We start from the raw sequence: 23283 nt of genomic DNA, 5'->3' as shown, positions 1-23283 counted from the left end.
ATTAGCACAATTAAATGTTCTGGGATTCCCTTTCTTCTCAGAGTCAGCCACAGTTTGTTATGATGCACACAGTCAAATGCCTCTGCATAATCAATGAAACACAGATAGACATTCTTCTGGTATTCCCTGCTTTCAGGTAAGATCCATCTGACATCAGCTACAATATCCCTAGTATCCACAAGGTAGATTTGAAATTCTAATCTATTTGTTAATCTACTTTGAAAATGATCAATTAAAAGAATATCTTAAAGTTAATAGAGCATCCAGTGTCAAGAATTAAAAATAGTTTCTATAAATAAACATAAGGAACTGTGACCTAGTGCTAAGAAACTGTGCTGCCACCAGCTGTTCCACAGGAGAAAGATGGGCAATCTCCTCCCATGCAATTAACTGCCTCTATAAACCTGCCAGAATGTCAGCTATGGGTCAGTTCTGACTGTATAATACACTACAACAATCTCTTAGTTGTGTACTTACTGAAGAAAGGGAGCTATGGTAGCCTACTGGCAAAGAGTTCCACTCTCAACCCAAAGGCATGTAGTTCGAATTTACTAGCTGCTTCACAGGAGGTTAGACAATCTCCTTCCATGCATTTTGTAGTCTCTGAAAATCTGCTGGAGAGTCAGCTATGAGTCATTTCTGACTCAAATGCATATAACAATATCAACAGCAAAGGACTTATGATTTGTCCCCATAATCCCCTCAGAAATTAGCAAAAGTTATATAAAAAGATGCTTGGAGTTTAGTAGCAAGTATGTCTTGACATTTTCTCTATGCAATTACCATTCTTTGGCATAAAAAGAGAAAGGTACAGCACTGGATAGAATTATGTTGTCACCCTTGCTACATTAGATAGTGCCATCTTCCATTTAAGAACCCTGATGACATAGTGTGCAACATATTGACTGGGATGTTAACCAAAAGACTGCAGGTTTTTTAAACCACTAGGTCACTCCATAAGAGATTCTCCTCTTGCAAAGAAACCCATTAGGAGACTGCTGTGAATTGGAAAGGACTCAACTGCAGTAAATTTGGTTATTTTTGCTGTTGTTTTTAACTCCCATTTGGGCAATGAATTAAAATCAATTCTCCATTAAGCATAAACAGCCACTTTAACTTCTCCCGACTACTCTCAAAAAGCTCTTATTGTCATCAAGTTGGAACTGATTCACAGCTGGCTCTGCAGTGGGTTCTCAAAGAGGGGAAACTGCATGAGAAGAGACTGACCATCTTTCTCCCAAGCTGCTGGTGGGCCGGGGTTGGTAGTGTTATCTCCTTATCTACTATGCCAACAGAGCTCCTGACTAAGAACTCCATAAAATAAATGATGGGAAAACAAAAGAACAAACCAAAATAAAATACCAGAGAAAAAAGTTAGCATTCATCATAAATATCAGAAGCTCTACATGTTACTAAAGCCTGACAAATCAACATCATAAAACGCTGAAAAAGGCAGTACTTGTCTGCTGCTTGAAAAGCACTCCACAGGCAGGTATTTTCTGGGTCATAAAAAAAATCCAACTTATGTACAATATGTAGTTATAAAACACTCTCCATTAAGTCTATTACATTAAAATTTCAATTCATAAAATGGTTTGTAAATACACCCAGACATTACTCAGCGAAACATACCCAAACTTCTTATTAGAGAAGGGCCAAGATGGTGGTGCCATGAGACACACTTTGCCACCCCTCTACACTGAAGGCCTGCAAAAAAACTAAGAGACACACGCAACAGATGACAAAGGTAAAACCCTGAACATCAAAGGGAAGAATGAAACATTAGATCAGACACTGATACACAGCAAAACAAAGGCCCACAAACATGGAGTGACACAGAATAGAGGAGGTATGCCAGGTGCTCTGGTGAGAGGACATCCTTAGACAAATCCAGAAACAACCTTGACAGAAAATGACGGTAACTTCACAGAATTCCCCATAAAAGGTGAAAAGTACAGTGGATTTGGTTATTTTTGCTGTTGTTTTTATCTTCCATTAGGGCACTGAATTAAAATCAATTCTCCATTAAGCATTCACAGCCACTCTAACTTCTCCTGACTAGTCTCAAAAAGCTCTTACTGTCAAGTTGGAACCAATTCACAGCTGAGCAATACAGAGTGAAGCAAGATGATGATAAAATGATCCAGATTTGAGAAGCAAAGGATAGGAAGGAGGGTGAGAATTTCAAAGATCTTGGCATTCACAGTGTGTGGAGAAAACCAGGACCTAGAGAGTGGTCTTTTGAAGTTCACAGTCACAGACCATTAGGGTCAGTAGTGCACATGAAGTAACACTGGTGTATAGTCACAGAACAGAGTACTATGTAACACTAAAAAGAAAAGAAAAAAAAATTCTCCAAACTGCCTAACTGGGAGAAATCTAAAGGACATTATGCTGAGTGACATGTTAGTTAAAAGACGCAAATGTTATATATGACTACCATTACAAAAAGCTCAAGAAAAGTTTATATCTATAGAGAGGCAGAATCATTCTTGGATGGTTAACAGGAATGGGAAAGAAGAAAAAAGGTGGTAAAAATAGGTAACAGACATAATAAAACGGGTGAAAGGAAAGGCAATATACAATAAGGGGATGATCTGTACAATATCATTAAAGAAAAGTAAGACACAGAAGTATAGAAAAATTAATGGAAATTTTTATTGCAAAGAGGAAGTGGGAATAGTGTGCTGTAATACTATGTTGTTGTTGTTGTTAAGTGCTGTTAAGTTGTAGACGACTCATAGCGACCCTATGAATGAAAGACCTTAATACTTGTATAACTTTGGTCATTTCTCCATGTTCATAAAGTTTCCGGAGGCAAGCCATCAGAAGTGGATTCCACTCCTGCTTCCAAGCTTGATTTAATCAGGAAGCTCCACTAAACACTGTCCACCATGAGTAACCATTTTTACATTTGGCACATCAGTGTCACCGTGTTTATTTACTATCACAGCAATCACGAGTTATCTCTGTACAGCAATGCACAGACCAGTGCTATACCACCTAGAAGAATGTTTGATAAAAAACAATTTAAACCAGCAGCCCTCAGGCCTTAATGGGTTTTTAACTAGGAGGCCTTACCATCTCACTTCACTCCCCTTAGTGAATCAACTTTCCACCCTAATGCTCAACAATCCCAGCCAACAAGCTTCTATAGATCCCAGATCATGTAGATGTTTTTCAAAATGAATTCCAGCCCCATGCTGCCAACCCTATTGAGTACTAAAATTAACATCACAGGACAAAAATATGTAGGAATAGTTGAGTAAAAAGTTAATTTGTTTTATAAACTTTCATTCAAATCACAAAGAAAAGTATCTGTCCTAAAACTAAGACATGAACAGATAAAAAGAAATAAGGGCATCTATAAAATCCAGATAATTTATAAGAAATCACTTAGAATCAAAAGCATCAGACAACTTGAGGTTTAGACACATTACCCTCAACAAGATACCAATCTAAATAAAGCTCACAAGTAAAATAAAGCTGTATTACTGAAAACAAGAAAGCAGAAATGGCAATTTTTTAAAAAAGGAGGGGGAATAAATAATGTAGTTATGGATATTGTACATACAGAGGAAGTAAAAATGAAACCAAGTAATAACAGACTATTGGAAAACTTAGCAATATAAAGGGAAATTTCAAAGTAATCACAAATAAGGTAAATAAATCTACTTACCAAAATAAAAAAGAAGAGCATTATAAAGATGTAGTAAATTAAAAAATCAATGATGGAATTAAAAATAAATTCACAAATAAAACTCAGGACATAAAAAAAACCTCACAACAAAAACTTTTGTCGAACAAAAATTCTCAATACCCTTAAAAATAGTAACAAAAAATGAGAGCAATAAATATGTATCAATATTCACAGTGAATTTAAACTGTTTAAATATACTAGTCAAAAGATGGAGTGGCAGAAAAGATTAAGAAAAATTCCTACCAATATGCTGCTTACAAAACACACATAGAGTAGACACAAAGACATAAAGAGGTTAAAAACTGAAATGTGAGGAATGAAATATCAAGCAAACAGTAACCAACAAAAGAGCAGTAATAGTAATAATAATATTATACGAATTATATTTCAAGTAAAAATGTATTACAAGAGGAAAATAGCAGCATTACTTAATGATTAAAGAGTCACTACCTAGAGAAGATTTGACTGTTAATAAACATTGGTGTACTGAATGACAGAGCTCTAATATATATTGTACAAACCATATCTGTATTGAAAAAAAGATAGAGTACACCCCAATAACAGTGTGGCTTTAATACACCATTGTTGTTGTTTTTGTTAAGTGCCGTTGAGTCGCAGGTGACTCATAGCGACCCTATGAAGGAGAGTCCTCGATGCTTGGGTGCCTTTTATCCTCTCTACAGGTTCGTAGGGTTTCCAGAGGCAAGCTATTATGGAAGTGGATGCCACTCCTCCTTCCAATACACCATTACTGATGGAAAATATAATTAATAGTGAAAGGTATAACAAAGATACAGAAGATCTAAATAATACAATCAATTAAATTGACCTTACGGGCATCTACAGAAAACTCCCCATAAAAGCAACACAATTTTCTCCAAAGTACATAGATCATTCTCCATAATAGATGGTATTTTAGGTCACAAAACTAAGTTTTATAAATGAAAAATAAACACTGGAAAAAATAAAAAGCATCTTCTCTAATTAGGATGATTTAAGTCTAACTAATAATAAGCAGAACAATAAAAGATGTTGGTTATACAGGGTCTGAATAATACCTTGCTTAAGAACAACTGTGAAACAGAAGAAATTAAAAATGAAATTTTAAAATTTCCTAGAATCAAATGACAATGAAATGGAATACTGTGTAGCACTGAAAACAATGAAATAATAAAACATTACACAACATGAAGGAAACCTTGAGGACATTATGCTAAGTGAAATATCTCAGTCACAAAAGGATAAACACTGTGTTAACACTGCTGTTATAAAATCAGACAGACATGGGGGGGGTTGGGAGAGGGAATGGGGAAAGAGTGGATAGCTAATGAGCACCACATTAAAACAGATGATGGGAAGAACCGTTTGAAAGGAACATATGACTATGCATTATATGTAGGAGAATAATCTGGAATAAGGGGTGCACTGCACGGTGGTTCTAGGGGGAGTGAAGGGGGAAGAAAATGTGCAATAATGAATAAATTAAAAAAATAAAACATGGAAATGAATACCCTACGTAGATAAGAAAACCTTTGAGCCACGGCAAAAGTTGTGCTCAGAGGAGAATTCATAGCAATAAATACACATAAAAAAAGAATTAGATAGGGCTAAAATCAATAGCTTAATGTTATAGCTAAAATAACAGGAAAAGGGCAACAAAATAAACCAATAGTCTCCAAAAGAAAGAAAATCATAAACATGAGAACAGAAATAAATCAAACAACTAAGATTGAATATAATTCTTAGAAAGGATGAATGAAATATAAAAACACTGGTCAAACTGACAGTAAAAAACAATGAGAAGATAAAAACAATCAAAATAAGAAACAAGATGAGAGACAAGATAAGAGAACAAAATGAGTTCTTTACAAAATTATAAAATATTATTTAGGAAAACTGTAACAAATTTGCAAGCCTAGAAGATCCATTTCCTAACCTAACTACCTGGAGGAACACAAATGCAAATTGTTGTTGATATGTGTCCTGCAATCAAAACCAACCCACAGCTGATCTTCCAGTGTGTTTTCAAGGGTAGAAAAAGAAAAGTAATCCCATAACAACAACAACAAAATTAAAAATTCATTTTAAAAAAAATTCCCAAATTTCCAGCAACCAACAATAAAGTCATAGAAACGAACATCTTATCTCAGTCTGTATCTAAAAGAACTCTTCTAGAAATAATAGATATAAGAACTGTGGTGCTGGAGAAGCCTACTGAATATCCCATGCACTGACAAAAGAGCAAATAGAGTGTTCCTTGAAGGCTAGGATGGAGAAGCTTCATTTACATACTTCTGCAAATTGTTAGGAAAAGGTATATGCTGGAAAGGGATAAAATGCTTGGAAAGATGAAGGGTCAATGAAAGAGAGGAAGATCCTCGGTGAAATGGATTGATACAATGACTACGGCAATAATGCACTCAAATGCGTTGAGGATGACCAGCATAGCACAGAACAGGACAGGTTTCTGACCTGTTGTTCATAGGTTTGCTATGAGTCATACTCAACTCAATAGTACCTAGTAACTACAAAGTAAAACTAATATTTTTAAAAAATAGTACCTTAGGAGGAAAAGAGACTTTCTCTTAGTCTAGCAGAATTATCAAACTAAATCCTTTATTTATTAATTTCATTTCCAGCCCTTTCCTATAATCTTAAACCATGACATGTCAACAGTTCCAATTATCCCCAGAATATTGGTAAGACCGAACCAACTATGCTAGGATGTGGCCACGGAACACCTGGGCAAAAAAAGATACTATAAAAATTTTCATACTCTGCTGTCCTGTCTCTCCCCACTGACGGGAACTTCATCACCTCTGCATCCTATATGTTGTTGTTGTTGATTGCCTTCGAGTTGAACACAACTCATAGTGATCCTATGAACAAAAGACTTGAAGCCCCTCTACAACTATCGACATTCATCAAAGTCCGTAGAGTTTCTGGAAGCACTGTCATAGTATGTTATTGTTGTCATGTGCCTATATGCATAGACTATATACAGCATCCTATGTACTGGTACATAATAAAACTTCTGTGTTTTCCACTCCAGCTCCAGTATATAAGATTCCTTTTTCCAGTGACGGGTGGCAAAACTACCCCAACAACAACCAAAAAGCCCTGATCCAGATGTCATTACTGATGAATTCTATCAAATAATTAGAATTAGAGTTAACAATAGTTCTATTCAAATTATGCTACAAAACATAAAAAGAAATAATGTCTTCTAATTCATTCTACAAAATCAGGAGAATCCTGTTAACAACATGAAGGAGATACTACTAGAAAAGAAAATACTACACCAATATGTCTTATGAAAGTAGATACAAAGTCACAAGAAAATTCTCATCAAAAGAAGTTAAGTAACATATTTTAAAAAACCCTATATTCATGATCAAGTGGGATTCATATTAGGGATGTAAGGATGGTAGAAACACAATTAACATAATTAACTATATAAACAAAAAAAGGCAAGGAATGACATGCTCTTATCAATTGGAGGAAAACAACAAAAACAAGAAAAACCATAAACTCAACTTCTTTCTTAATAAAAAATCTCAGCAAACAAGAATTAGAAGTGAAAATCCTCAAGATAATTAAGGGAATATATAAAAACCCAACAGGCATCTTCATTCTCAATGCAGACAGACTGAAAGTAATTCTCCCTGAGAATGGGAACAAGAGTAGAATATCCCTAGCATTTCTCTTAACTCAGTATTGTCTAAGAAGTTCTAGATGGAACGATCAGGAAAGAAAGAGAAACAGCATAGTAGACTGTTGATCTGCTAACTGAAATGCCAGTAGTGCAAACCATCAGCCTCTTTGAGGAAGACACACAGGCTGTCTACTCCCATTAAGATTAACAACCTTGGAAAACTGACAGAGGTTATTATGAGCCAGAATCAACTTGACAGTAATGGGTTTGGTTTTCTGGTTTTTAAATAAGCAAGAAAGACAGTCCTACTCACAGACAAAATGATTATATATAACCAGAAATCCAAGAGACTACACAGGATAGTTACTGGAACTACTAAAAAAGGTCAATAAAGTTACAAGTTAAAAGATCAATGTGCAAAAGTTAGTTAGACTGCTTTGCCCTACCAAAGAAAACTCCAAAAAGGAACCAGGAAAGCAATACCATTTATAATAGAACGTCAAAAGGATAGCCTCAAAGAGTAAGATAATTAAAAACTATTTTAACTAGGGTTCTAAAGAGCTCTGGTGGCCTAGTGGTAGAAAGTTAGGCTGCAATTCCAAAGGTTTACGTTTCAAATCCACAAGCTGCTCCATGAGTGAAGGCAGGGCAATCTCCCATGCAATTAACTGCCTCTGGGAACCTGCTGAAGAGTTGGTCAACCATGGGTCAGTTCTGACTCAACAGTACACAAATGTAAAAAGCTGCGCTGCTATACTGAAAGCCCGCAGTTCAAGACCAACAGCTCCTCTGTGGAAGAAGAACGGGCAGTGTCTTCCAGTGAGATAGTGAGATTAAATGCCTCTGAAAACCCCCTGGAGGGTCAGCTATGGGTTGGTGTTGACTCAACAATACAAAACACCAACAAACACGCACAAAGAAAACCATGAAACACTACTGTAAAAATCCAAAAGTGATTTATGTAAATGGAAGAACATACCATATTCTTGGATTGGAATATTAATGATTATAAAAATGTGAATATTATATCACCAGTGCCCTATTTAGATAAGCCCACAACAATTTCCAACAAGATTCTTTAACAAAACAGAAAAAAAAAAAAATCTCCAACTTTATACAGAAAGGAAAGAGGCCCTAGAAAGCTAAAGCTTCACTGAAGAAGAGGAACATAGTAATGGACCTCATACTTTTCACCTCAGAAACTACTAGTCATGGGATTCAAAATGTCTTGGTAAGGCACAAGAGACACAAATATCAGTGGAATAGAATTGAAAACCCACAAATAAATCCATCCAGCTATATAGTTAATCTTTGAAAAGGGGTCACGGTCCAGGAAAAGGAGAATAAAGAACCTATTTAAGTATATGGTGCTGGGAGGAAAAAGACTCATTTGAAGAAAAATTTAACAAGATTCAGACTTCACAACATCCACAAAAACAAACTCAAAATGGCCCAAAGAGCCAAATGCTAAGCCTAAAATTATAAAGTTTAAAGGGAAAAAACCCCAAAGAAGAAAGCTAAATGTTCTAACTTATAGTATAAATAGACTGTCAAATCTAATTTAAAATATATAAACAGCAGAAGATAAATTAGATAAATAAAATTTCCTAAAAATGAAATATTTACACTCATCAAAAGATTTCACCAAAAATGTAAAACAAAAATCTCCCAAGCAGGAAAATTTTTTTAGCAATGACATATATGACAAGGGTTTAATCACTACCATTTATAGAAAATGCAACACCTCAATAACAAAAAGACGATTTTAAATGTGGGAAAAGAACATGAACAGATGCTTCATTGAAGCCATTTAAAGTGACAAACACACCCATGAAAAGACCCGTGTGTTCGTGAGCCATTGTCATTGTTGTTTGTTGTTATATGCCATCAAGTCGTTTACGACTCATAGCGACCCTATGTACATGAGCACTAAACATTCTATCCTGTGCCGAACACGCTGTCTCAAACACATTCATTCCCGCCACTCCACTCACAGAATCGATCCATCTCATCGAGGGTCTTCCTCTCCTGCGCCGTCCCTCCACTCTCCCAAACATGATGTCCCTCTCCAAGGATCAGTCCCTCCTTGCAACATGTGCAAAGTATGTCAGACGAAGCTTCAGAATCCTTAACTCCAGGGAACATTCTGGCTTCACCCTCTCCAGGACAAATCTGTTTGTTCTAGCAGTCCATGGTATATTCAATACTCTTTGCCAGCACCACAACTCAAAGGCATCAATTCTCTTTCTAGCATCCCTATTCACTGTCCAACTCTCCAATGCATAGCACGGAACTGCAAAGACTATAGCCTGGCTAGGCGCACCTTAGTCTCCAGCCTGATGTCGTTGCACTTCGGTACTCTTAAGAGGTTCCTCACAGCTGACTTTCCCAATACAACTCGTCTCCTGATTTCCTGGCTGCTGTTACCAAAGAGTGCTGACTGTGGAACCAAGTAAACAAAAACTGTTAACTATCTCAATCTCTTCACCATCCATACTGATGCTGCCAATTGGCCCAGTGGTGAGAATCTTTGTTTTCTTGATATTAAGCTTCAATCCATATTGAAGACTGCAGTCCTTGACCTTCTGCAGCAGGTGCTTCAGGTCCTCCTCATTTTCAGTGAGCATGGTTGTGTCATCTGCATAACACAGATTGTTGATGATTCTTCCACCAATCCTCCTCATCCCTCCTCATTAAGCCACATTCCTCCTCATACAGCCAGCATCTCGGATGATCTGTTCTGCATACAAATTGAAAAGGTATGGAGACAAAATACATCCCTGACAGATCTGTTTCTTGATTTTGAACCATCCAGTGTCTCCCTGCTCTGTTCTGACGACTGCCTCTTGGTCCAAGTATAGGTTTCGCATTAGCACGATCAAATGTTCTGGGATTCCCATTCTTCTCAGTCAGCCATAGCTTGTTGTGATTCACACAGTCAAAAGCCTTTTCATAATCAAAGAAGCACAGATAGACATTCTTCTGGTATTCTCTGCTTTCGGTCAAGATCCATCTACCATTAGCTATAACATCCCTAGTACCGCGACCTCTTCTAAATACAGCCTGCACATCTGGCAGTTCTCTGTTGACATAGGGCTCCAAACGTTTTTGGATAATTTTCAGCAGAACCTTGCTTGCATGTGTTATCAATGATATTGTTCAATAATTTCCGCACACTGTTGGGTCACCTTTCTTTGGAATGGGAACAAATATCGATCTCTTCCAGTCAGTTGGCCAGCTGGCTGTCCTCCAGATTTTCTGGCACAACTTAGTGAGCACACCCAGGGCAGTGTCTGTTTGTTGAAATAAATCAATTGGTATGCTGTCAACTCCTGGAGCCTTGTTCCTCTCCCATTCCTTCATAGCAACTTGAACTTCCTCCTTCATCACTATAGGCTCTTGCTCATATGTTATTTCATGAAATTCCTCTATGTCAGCCAATTCCTTCTGATACTGTGACTTTGTGTATTCCTTCCATCTTCTTTTGATACTTCCTGGATCATTCAACATTCTCTCACACTATCTTTAAGTATTGCCACCCGTGGCTTGAATTTGTTTTTCAACTCCTTCTGCTTAAGAAACACTGAGCGAGTCTGGCACTTTCGATTTTCTGAATCTAGCTCTCTGCACATTTCATTACAGTATCTTGCTTTGTTGCCCCAAGCTGCCTTTTGAAATTTTAACAATTTATTCATTGTTATTGTTAGGTGCCATAAATCTGGTTCCAACTCATAAAGATCCTCTGTAAAGCAGAACCAAAGACTTCCCTGGGCCATCTTCATGGTGCTGATGTGCCAGAGGCCACTGCTGCAGCCACTGTGTTCCAGGTTATGTTTTTATAACCATTCAGCCTGAAAGACTCGTCTTCCAGTACAATATCAGGTAATATTCTACTGTTATTCCTACGATTTTCAATGGCTACTTATTTCAGAGGAAAACCACCATTCCTGTTAAGTGTGTCCTCGGCTTGGAAGCCCTGTTGAAATCGGTACAGCATGGATGATCTTCCTGTTATTTGATACAATTAACTTTAAAAACATACAACCACTATAGAAAATGACTTCTCACTTAAAAAAATCAAATTCGCTGCCATCAAGTTGATTCAACCCTCCAATATGGATTTCTGAGGCCATAAATTACAATGGGTGTTCCTATGGAGTTTCTGGTAGATTCAAATCATCAGAGATGTACACCCTGTGGGTTAGCAGTACAACTCTATTAACTAGGACACCAGAAATAGAAGTTTTAGCAATCCTGATTTTGCTGGTGGGTTCCTATAGGTAAGAACTAACTCATAGCTGATCTTCTGGAGAGTTTTCAGATGCTGTAAATCACAGAGAAGGGGACTGCCATTTTCTCTTCCACACAACAGCCGTTATATTCAAATCATGTGCCTTTGGGATGCCAGTGCAATTCCTTACCACTAAGTCACCAGAGCTCCTACTCTTACATAAGTTTTTAAAAAAAAAACACCATCACATTGCTGCTGAGGTGAAACAATCTCATAGCTGAACCTTTGTTGGGCTTCCAATGCCTTAAATTACATGAGAGGAGACTTTCAATCTTGCTTCTCAGGTTTACTTGTAGATTAAACTTTCAGAGAGGCACTGCCCTTGCATTAACAGTCCAACTTCTGGACTAGACCACCAGAGCTCTCCTCTTCAGAACACATCTTATAGAAGGAAGGGTTGATACATGAGTAGAAAAAGTAAATCACTTCCTCCAAGGCACAAACACATGTTTTGCTTAGTTAAAGCTTTGTTCATTAATCAAGTGGGAACGATGAGAACTCACCCTGTAAAGAGGATGGCACTTGTCCTTGAAGCATGGTGCCAAACGGGCATAGATCTGTAGGCTGTAGTAATACGCGGCCAATTGGAGAGATAAAGCAGAATGGGACTGCTTTTCAAAACACTTGTTAGCATCTAACACCTAGGAGAGAACACAACAGAATTAACTTAACTGAAAGGAAATGAACAAACTTGTAAGAAATTATCACATTTCTTGTCACTACTCAGAATTTGGGTTCAAAATTTCCATCATATCAACATATGTGCCTACAATAAAAGAGTTAAGTCATTATGAATCCATTTCTACACATGGTAAACTGGATTTAAAATGACTAGCATTTAAGCTAGTACTAGAATTCTCTCCATGGACCCTGACCAAGATTCTTTTGGCACCTAGCAACAATCAGAAAAGAATGAAAACATAAACAATTTCAGTGATGAAAATCTCCAGTACAGAGCTTTTTTTAATGCAGTTTTTCTTCTCTAGTAAGGGTAAACTCACCTGGGGTAAAGCAAGCAGGTAAGCGAGAGCCAAGGTCATGTCATTTGGTAAAGCATCACTAGCGAGCTGTAAGAGAACTGAAAACAGAAAACAAAGAAAAAAGCTATTAATTTTCTTGATAATTTATCTGACATTCATAGTTATTAAGTGCCATGTTTCCAGTCTTACATGATCCCAAAAGGTATAGATCACACAGAATTATGCTAGGTAGTAACCTATCTTAATTCAGACATAGTATACTACTCATTACACTAGAAGAAATCTTTTTCAGGCAATTGGACACTCGAGGCATAAACACATTAGTTAAAGTGGTTTATTAATGCTAACTTACTGGTTTTAAAGAAAATTCTACACAATCCTGTAAAATTAGATATATCAATAACAGATAATATGAGATATATCAGTAACAGATAATATGAAATATGATCATGTGAATACCAAAGATCAGATCAAAGAATTGATGTATGGAATGCAAAGTTAGTTAGATTAAACCTTATAATAATAGAAAGATTGTTTTGGTACTTCCAAGAACATTGCTTTTCAACACACATCAAAAAACAAGTAAATTAAAAATAATCGCTTCTCATTTTGTTTATATGTTATCTTCAAAGATCCCCACACTTATTAACAATATTTTCCACAATATTTTGTGCAAGCAGTAATCAGAAAATACCTCATCAGTAATGAAAGAGATCAAGTACAATTACAAAAAAGTTTACATTTCTATAGAGGAACTGACTCAGTGACTGGGGTAATGGGGGTAAGTGTGTCAGAGACTATTAAATTGGCTCAAGATAGAGCAGGGTTCAGAGCTGTTGGACATAGGGTCAGTGAGTTGCAAGTGACAATGGTACATAACAAAAACAACACATTTTTGTTAATAAAACATATTTTAAATATTTAATAGCCTAGTGCAAGTACCTAAGAGTCAAATGTAATCAGGAAATAAATCCTCTTTTTTTTTTTTTCAAGAAATACAGACTATGATAATCTGCAGTTATAAAAGAGACTAGCTAGTGACGTCTCTGAAATTTTTAAATTATGTTCAAAAAATTTGCTTTATATGTACAAAAGAATCCATTCTGGAAAAAGCATATTTGAGCCTATTATTCAAAATTTAGATCACATATTCAAAGGAGTTGCTCTTCAGTCCTTTTCATTAGATGACCCTCTTCTTAAGAACTATGGTGGCAGGCAACCAAAGGCCCTACTGTTGTTATTAGGTGCCATTAGCTTGGGAAAAAATAGCCACTTTACTTACTGGAACTCTTCATCATACCTGTTTTTTGGTTGTTGTTGTTGTTTTTTTAAACAAAACAAAACAATCTACAGTATTTTTTCACCTTCATATAATGGTTTCAAAATCAACTTGTCTATTTTCAAAAAGCAAAAACACTCAATGGATGAAAGCATGCTACCACTGAAGACATTAAAAAGTTGTAGACCATGAAGGAAATTTTAAAACAAAAACAACAACACAATGACAACCCAGTTGGAATAAATGCGTAGATTTCAAGGGTTATATCTTTGAAGGACAGAATCTCCAGCTGAATGCTTAAGTACCAGAGGCATCTTTTCAAAGCCAACCTATCATTTCTTAAGAAGCTCTGCAGTACACTCTACAAGGAATTGCACTGCTAACCCAAAGGACTCTCTCTGGTGGTTAGAATCCACCAGCTGCTCCAGAGGAGAAAAATAGGCAACTTTCTCCCATGAGATTCCCAGACTCCAAAACAATGGCAATGAGTTTGAGTCTGTTTAGCATATTATTTCATAGATACAGAAGATGTTCTCTAGCATCTTGTTAGTAAGCACTCGTAATCGAATATAAAGTTTAACTCATAAATCCTAAGGTACATTCCATAAGCTAAAAATGAAAAATCATCCTGACAGACAAAAAGAATATATTTGTGATTTTGATTAAACAGTAAAAATAATTATCCTGACACAAACATTTTCTCCAAAAAAATATCATCATGTATCCTGCTCTGTGGGCGAAAGATGGCTAATCTCCTGTGTGATTGACTGCCTATGAAAACCCACCGGAGGGTCACCTGTGGGTCAGTTCTGACTTTATGGTACACTACAACAACAATATCCTTTATTTCATATACACAATTAAAATAATCTCTATAAACATGATTACTCTCTACAAAATCAGAGAAATTGGAAAAGAAGGAAGGGAATCATCTTTAGAACCAGAAAAGCCCGAGATGGGATTAAAACTCAGACCCATCATTAATTTCCTGAGTGATTTTGTGCTTAAGAATGCTAATTTGTTAAGGAGGGTTATGCTGTACATAAAAATCACTGAATGAGAGATCCAAAATGGCGGCAGAGGCAGAGGCAGAGACAACGTGGTGAGCTGCGGGAGCAGCGGACCAGTTGGAGCAGGGCCACTGTGGCCTTCTACAGACCTCTGTTAATTGATAATTGAACAGTTAAACAGTTGATGACTGGTCTTCAGTGAAGATCGAGGCGCAACAACAGGAATTCAAGGATACCCAAGGATGAATGGGTGAGTATCACAGCTCCCAAACCCCTCCTGCAGAGCCCGCAATGCGCTGCACAGCCACCCCAGTTCCATGAAGCTTCCACAGCCGGAACCTATGGAATCCCTCACCCAGGATGGATGGTGGGCACCAGGCCTCCCCAAGACTAGTGCAGAGGAACCGCCACACTGCCACAAAGTGGACTTGTTCTGGGGAGAAATCTTGGAGCCAAGGTGGTGGCAGTGGGGGAAGCGGGCAGCCAATGGCCACCCGCACGGGAGATGACGGGCGCCCTCAAGCTGCCTGCGCACGACGCGGGAGATGGGACGCTTGTACACGGGAGATGGGACGGGCGCACGTGGGAAATGGGACGTATGCCCGCGGGCCGCCCACACAGAGGAGGACACGTGCCACCAGGACGCATGTCGGCCAGCCACCCACGTGGGAGATGGGACATACGCCCACCGGCCCCATGAAGGGGAGATGACACACGCCCTGACGCCTGCAGGTTTGGGTTTCCTTGGTCAGGGCAGAGATGATCACCCATACAATGGATTGTTGAAGGTCACTGTGAGTTGTCTACTTGATGACACTTAACAGTGGCAGCATGTCCAAGAGGACCGACATCCTAAATGCACCACTTATTTTGATCAGTGGAATGCTTCTGCCAAAAGCTGTTTAGACCTGGGGAAAGTCTGTTCACAACTCTCAGGTTTCCTTTGCCATTTATAAAGGGGGAGGGCTGTGACACCTATGTCAAATTATAGTATGACCACTTATCGGGGGAATGGGTAAAAGTGGCGGTGCTGGAATTGGGGACGCTGTCCTTGGCCACATAGTCCTTGGTCAGGCGAGGGGACCACACTGGGGTGGAGACAATTGGAGGGGGAGTGTACCACCCAGCCCCTGGGGGGTGTTGCCCTGGTCAGGACAGGCTGTCTTCGGACCCTGGCCCGTGGTGAGCCATCACAGCCCTCTGCGGCCCTCAGCTCTGGGCAAGCTGTCACGGCCCTCTGCCCAGGGCAGGCTGTCTTCAGCCCTCGGCTCGGAGCAAGCTGCCATGGCCCTCAGGGTGAGCTCCTCAGTCCCCAGACTGTGCCATCCTACCCTTGGATGGGGAAAACAAACAAACAAAAAAATGCCTAGGGTATCCAGAGAATTTTATCTAGGCTACTTTCCGCCACCCTCTCCCCAAGTAAACATGAAAGCAACACCCCCAAAGCCCTTCTATTGTAACTCATAAGTTTGTTCTCTCTAGGTTTGCTCCCTTTCCTATAGGTAACCTTGACACTGAGTTTTACTCCAGACGTGACCCTGAACCCAGTGCCAGTGACAAAAAGGAAATACAACTGCCAGCTAAGGAAGCAAAGGAAGATGATGCCTCTGGGTTCAACAAGCCATCCCCACTGGACCCACCTGGGAAAACACTTTGCAGTTCAGAGGGGAACAAATGACAGGAAAATATCTTCTAACAGAACAAGAAGGCAAGCAGCTTTAACCCAAGACCACCAGTGAGGCAATAAAGTGTCCTCCCTTTCCCCCTTCACATCAATGCCCCTGTTCAGCATGAAGAAGCCAGAGAGTCGGCATCCAGTTCCCAAATCAAAAAGGCAGTTGGTTTAATTGCCATTGGAAAATGCTTACCATTCCCCTGTAGCATCTGGTCTCCGCTGGATCCTTTTCATTTCCTTCACCTGCTTCCCCCTCCAACCAAATGGTACAGCTCTACAACTGCACCCCTGCAATTTTCATCCCTGCCATCTTCACCCTTCTGCCCCCACCCCTCACCTCCTTGTACCCCCATTATGTTTTCCCAATAAAAAAAAATCACTGGATGATACAGATGATTCATGTACTTGGCTGCTGAGAGGTTGGTGGCTTAATTACACTAAAAAATACCCAGGGGGGGAAAGGCTGGGAAATTTACTGCTTAAAAATCAGCCACAGAACCCCTACTGAGTACAGTTCCACACACATGAGGTAACCATGAGTTAGAAATGACTTTACAACAAACATTATGTGGCACATGGATCATCTATTTCATTACATTTCAAGAATAATTTGAAAATACCCTGTAATCCAAATGCTACTACTTCTGCTAGTGTTGCTGTATGTCATTGGGTTGGAAAGAGGGTGTAAATCACATGAGAGCAGAATGCTCATTTTTCTCCTATTAAAAAACTGGTAAATTCAAACTGCCTGCCTTCAAGCTGGCACAATTCCTTACCTATTAAGGCATCAGACCCTCACTGATTGTTGTTGTTGTCACGTGCCATCGAGTTGCCTGTGACCCATAGTGACCCTATGTACAAGAGCTCTCAAGCCTGCTCTGTCCTGAGCCAGTCTCACTAATTCTGACACACCAACCCCCATTGCCCCAGTCCCAGTCTCGATTCATCTCATCCAGGATCTCTCTCCCGTATGCTGTCCCTCCACCCTTCCAAGTACGATGATGTCCTTCTCCAAGGACTGGTCTCTCCTGGCTACATGACTAAAGTATGTGAGATAGAGCTTCAAAATCATAGCCTCCAAGGAGAGACTTGGTTTCAGCCTCTCCAAGACAGACCTATTTGTTTTTTTGGCAGTCCATGGTATGTTCAAGACTCTTCTCCAGCACCACAACTTGAAGGTATCGATTCTTCTTCTGTCATCCTTAGTTATTGTCCAACTCTCTGAAGCATAACAAGTAATTGAGAACATCATGGCCTGGATTAAGCACACCTTAGTCTATAGACTGATACTGTTGCTTTTCAGTACTCTGCAGAGGTCCATGACATCAGATTTACCCAATGCAATTTGTATTTCGATTTCCTGACCGCTGGTGGGAAGAATGTTGATTGTAGATCCAAGCAAGCTGTAATTGCTAACAATCTCAATCTCTTCTGCATCCATCATGGTGCTGCCAATTGGCCCAGTGGTAAGAATCTTTGTCTTCTTGATGCTGAGCTTCAATGAATATTGAAGACTACCCGCAAAACAATTTAGTTCAGGTCCTGATGCCAAACAAGTTACAAAACAACCCTTGTTTTTAATTATTTTGAATTTGTAATCTGAGCTTAATTCTTCATATACAAATCAGTATAAAGAGACACAAAGTATGTAAAATATACAGCATCACACTAGCATTTAGTAAGAAAGTACCTAGTAAATACCCTCCCTCTCTCCATCGACTTCAAATTTGAAGAATTATTTTCTTCACTGGTTTCAGTTCTTCAGGGGATTTCCCCCTAAAAGTGACTTATAACAGGTTTTTCCATCAATCAATACCATAGAGGTAACAAAGGCAATTACTTTCTATTTAATGTACATCAAAATTATGAATGACTGAATGACCAAATTTAAGTGTGTGGAATAATTTCATGGAGAAAAAAAAAAGCAGTATATCTGTTTAACTAAAAAACTTTCAATACCATATTATATTCATCATGCCCTTGGATAATTATTTGAATTAGTTAATTCTCCTAACTTCTCCAGGGAAGTAGTTTTTTTTTTTAAAAATATGATTTTGAGTAGCAAAAAGTCTGTCCTTCCTTTCTTTTGCCCCATGTTAACTCACAAATGATCTAATTCCTGAGAAAATTTACTCTTCTCTTGGCATCTAACCTTTCTAAGGAACACAAGTTCTCTCATGTTCTTCATTACTAAATGTCTTCATTAAGGGATGTGCCCTTACTCCATCTACTACCATGACACTCATCCTTACCCAAGACCCTATAATGTGACTTCCATCCCTTTGCTCTACCTGATTTTCCTCGAACAATCATCAAACTGTCCATTTTTTAATATTTTTTTTTCCTCTCAGTCTCCTTTACCCTTCATACCTCAGGTCAGTACCGTTATATGCTGTCAAGTCAGAACTTACAGGAAGACTGTCTTCACATTCCTTTATGTAGAAAAAAAATTATGCTAAGAATTTATTCTAACTATAAGATAGCTCTAATTTTATATTCCTACTTTGCTAAGCCAGAAAGGACATAGGTGTTTTGCATGAATATCTCTCTAAGCATCACAAAAATCCTACAGGAGAGATAACATTTGACAATTTTACACAGGCTCAGAAAACTGATATAAATTACCCAAATCAGAACAGCAGCTAATCTTAAAAAGAGGAAACTGGAGATAGAACATGGAATAAATGCCTTTTCTTATCGGTAAATACCAGGTATCGTCAATCTCAGGCTATCACAAGCAATGCTGCACCAACATATGCCATTTATAAAATATAAGTGAATGTGAGTACATTCTGGGCTAAACTCCCAGAAGGAGACTTAGTAGCTCAAACAAGACATGAGATTATAATGTTCATAACTGTTGCAAAATTGCCAGTGCGTTTTAATTCCAATGTTAAGCCTAGTCCTCACATTCCATCAGAGCTGCTATATTTCACCCTTTTGAATGTTCATTTGCTCAACTCCTCTAGCAGCTTTTTGGCAATTATTTCAAACACTCAAGATGAAAAAGATTTTTTTAAAAAGCTAGTCTCAAATTCCATCTACAGTGTGTGCTTCCATTCATATGAGTTGATTATTCAAAAATGATCTGAAGAAAAGAATCCATGGTTTTCTATTTCTGCTTTGGGGGATGGCTATGACTTTAGTTCTACTGTCAACAGATGAAACCAGTGAAATGCCAAAAAGTAACTATATTTAAATTATTCTATGATTGTGTTCTTATAGAGCAACCCTTCTAGAGAGGAAAATGATAAAAATCTAAGTAAAAATTTTAAAAAGTAAGCATCAGAAGTCACTAGCGAGGTACCAACAGCCGACACAAACTATCAAGTGGTTGCCCCTAGGTAAGACAGCCATTTTTACAACTTCTGTCCTAGGTAGGACCCTATTTGCAATAAAATGGTTAAAGGAAATGCAGGAAACCAGCAGTCTTGAATTGTTGTTGTCTTGTGTCGACAAAACAACTCACAGCAACCCTATGTACAATATCCCTGAACTCTGCTCCATCTTGTGCCAACTTTACTGTCTCAGGCACACCTACCCTCATTACCCCAGTCACTGAATCAATCCATCTTACCTCCAAGAGGTTTCCAAAGCATGGGAAGACACTGTCCATCTTTGCCTAATGGAGAAGGTGGTGAATCCCATCAGCCTATCTGTCGGTTAGCAATGCAATAATGACACACACTATGCCACCAGGGTTCCTTAGATCTAGTACTGTTTAATAAACATTTTAAAATATTACTGCTTTGAATATACCTCAAGAAAATGAGAACTGAAGCTCAAACAGAGACTTGCACACAATTCAGATTGTTAACAACTTCAAGTTGCTTGTCTCCACAATCAACACCAGCAACCAGGAAATCAAAAGAAGAATTGTATTGCAAAAATCTGTCAAGGACCTCTCTAGAGTATTGAAGAAGAATGGTTTCAGTCTGGAGAACAAGGTAAGCCTGATCCAGGCCATGGTCTTTGCAATTACTTCTTAAATATCTCAATGTTCATAGCAGCATTATTCATCATCACGAGAACATGGAAACAGCTCAGACGTCCAACCACATTAGAATGGATTGACAAATTATGGTACATTCATAAAATGGAGTACTACACAGCACGCAGGAACAATGATTTTCTGAATTATTACCTTACTTGGGAGGGACTAGACAGCATTATGCTGAGTGAATTCACTCAGTCCACAAGGACAAATACTGTATAAAATCATTATTGTAGAATGAGTATGAGGGTCCAAGGAGGAGGAGGGTGGAAGCAGAGAAAGGAGGATATTGCGTGTGCACGCACGCGCGTGCATGCAGGGGGGGTTAATCATGGAGCTGTACAATTATGGGTGGGGGGATAAGGAAAATTGGAAGAATCTGTTGTGAAAAACAATGAATTTAAACTTTATAAATAAACTAGCATATTTTTTTAAAAAAGAAATAAACCCTGTAGTAAGATTTAAAAATATATTATGAATATGTGGAATATATGAATTTCAAAAGCTTTCACTTACAATTTTATACTAGTGAATAAATACTGTATGATTCCACTTAATTAAGCTCAACAAGACTAAAAATAAATCTATGCTTCCTGGGAGAGGAAATCATAGTATAAATTTCGTTCCAGGAAGTATAAAGGAATGTTTACTTGGGAAAAGTTATGAAGTTTCTGGGGCAATGATAATGTCTGCATCTTACTAGCAGTTAGAGTTACATAGCTGTTGCATTTATCAGAGCTGATCCAATAGTTGCATTCTGTTGCATGTAAATCTTATGTCATAAAAAAATGAGTAACAAATATTAACCCTGGCTAAAGACAGGCATGGTGCAATGTTTACATATGTCTGCAACTTAGTGTCAGAAATAAATTACATTTGGTAGGTAAAGGGATTAAAAGATTTATATATATAAATATAAAATATAGTAAAATGTTAATTGTAAAATCTAGGTGAATGCTTGGGTTCCACTGTAAAACTATTTTCATCCACTGTGTGCATTTGAAAATTGTCTTAATAAAGTGAAGAAAAGGAGGAGGAGAGATTTCTCTAATAACTGTGTCAAAAGCTCATGTTGCCTCTCAGTTATTCTCCAAAGAAAGTTCCCTGCAATGAACTACTGGGCAAATAAGTTCCCTCTCTAATAAGCTGGGGAAACTATACATTATTAAGGAGTTCTGCTGACTTAGAAGCAAAGAATTGCACTGTCAACTCAAAAGCATACAGTTCAAATTCATCAACTGCTCTGTGGGAGAAAGATGAGCAATTTCCTCCTGTATGATTTGCTGCCTCTGAAAACCTGCTAAAGGGTCAATATGAGTCATTTCTGACTCCAGGATACATAACAATATAACAATACTAGTTGTACCTAGTTGTGTTTCTTGTTCAAACAAGCCTCAATTTTGTAGCTGTTTCTAGATGGGAAGGACTGCAAGCCTCAAGTATCCTAGCAGCCCATATCCACCACTTATTGAAATAGAAACAGATCATGTCACTTGTCCAATCCTTAATGTAATTTATTGTTGAAGTTATCTCAAGACAAGGACTATGGTTAATTTATCTCCACAACCGCACTGCTTAGCCTGGGACCAACATAACAAATGATTTGTTGAAGGAAAATGAAAGAGAAGCACCAATTTCCATTCCACTGCCCAGCAAAAAACGCTTCTCAGCAGTTTTAACTGAAATCAAAGCGTTCCGGAGTTCTGGAAAACTGCAAATCAAACGTAACATGAGAAGCTTCTCACTCTTCAAATCATAACCCGTTTGAACCAATATGTGACAAAATTACTATAAAGGTGTAGATGAAGGTATAAGAAAACAAACAGGGCTTCCAAGGGGTCCATCAGATGCCATGCTGGCTGCAAAATAAGTTACACTGAAGTGCAAGCTGGGTTTTAGAAGAGGCTGTGGCACTAGATATACCATAGCCAATGTCAGATGGATCTTGGCTGAAAGCAGAGTATGTCCCTGTTCAGTGACTATAAAAGGCATTTTACTGTGTGGATCACAACAAATTGGGCTAAGATTGAGTGGTATCGGAATTCCAGAATAGCTAAATGTGCTCATATGAAACATCTACTAAGACGAGCAAGCATTTCTCTGAAGAGAGCAAAGAAACACTGCATGGTTAAAAATCAGGAAAGAAGTGCAACAGGGATGGGTCCTGTCTCCATATCTTTTGAATCCATATACAGAATAGATCCTTTTGGAGGCTGGACATTAGAATAACCTAGGTTATGCAGATGACATAAACTTGCTCACCAATATTGCAGAAAGTCAAGGATTGTAGTTTTAAATATGGATTCAAGGTCACCATCAAGAAAACAAAATTGTCACCACTGTGCCAACTGGCAGCAACACGTCTGACAAACAAGAAGCAAAGATTGTAAACTTCAGCATGCCTGGACCCACAATCAACACTGTTGGCAACAGCAGCAAGGAAATCAAAAGACAAATTGTTGTTGTTGCTGTTGTTATGTGCCGTCGAGTCGTTTGTGACTCATACCGACCCTATGCACAACAGCCCTAAGCCCTGCTCTATCCTGCACCAACCACACTGCCTCTGACACACCCATCCTGATTACCCCAGTCACTGAATCAATCCATCTCACAGAGGGGCTTCCCCTCCTGCGCTGTCCCTCCACCCTCCCAAGCATGATGTCCCTCTCCAAGGACCCGTCCCTCCTGGCAACATGTCC

General features: G+C 38.5%; 1 protein-coding gene across 1 annotated transcript in view; it reads right to left on the bottom strand.

The window, feature by feature from the left end:
* NBAS (neuroblastoma amplified sequence) overlaps positions 1–23283 on the bottom strand; it is a 611780-nt gene that overhangs the window by 206932 nt on the left and 381565 nt on the right. Inside the window, exons 39-40 of the mRNA XM_006880668.1 lie at positions 12648–12724; positions 12150–12287 (exon numbers count right to left, since the gene is read on the bottom strand). Coding sequence (XP_006880730.1) covers positions 12150–12287; positions 12648–12724 — 215 coding nt within the window. The remainder of the gene's footprint in view (positions 1–12149; positions 12288–12647; positions 12725–23283) is intronic.

This window comes from Elephantulus edwardii, unplaced genomic scaffold (assembly GCF_000299155.1).
Source record: "Elephantulus edwardii isolate Elephantulus edwardi_28Jun2011 unplaced genomic scaffold, EleEdw1.0 scaffold00009, whole genome shotgun sequence".
Classification (NCBI taxonomy): domain Eukaryota; kingdom Metazoa; phylum Chordata; class Mammalia; order Macroscelidea; family Macroscelididae; genus Elephantulus; species Elephantulus edwardii.
Note: the sequence above shows the minus strand (reverse complement) of the source record. Positions and strands in the feature narration are given on the sequence as shown.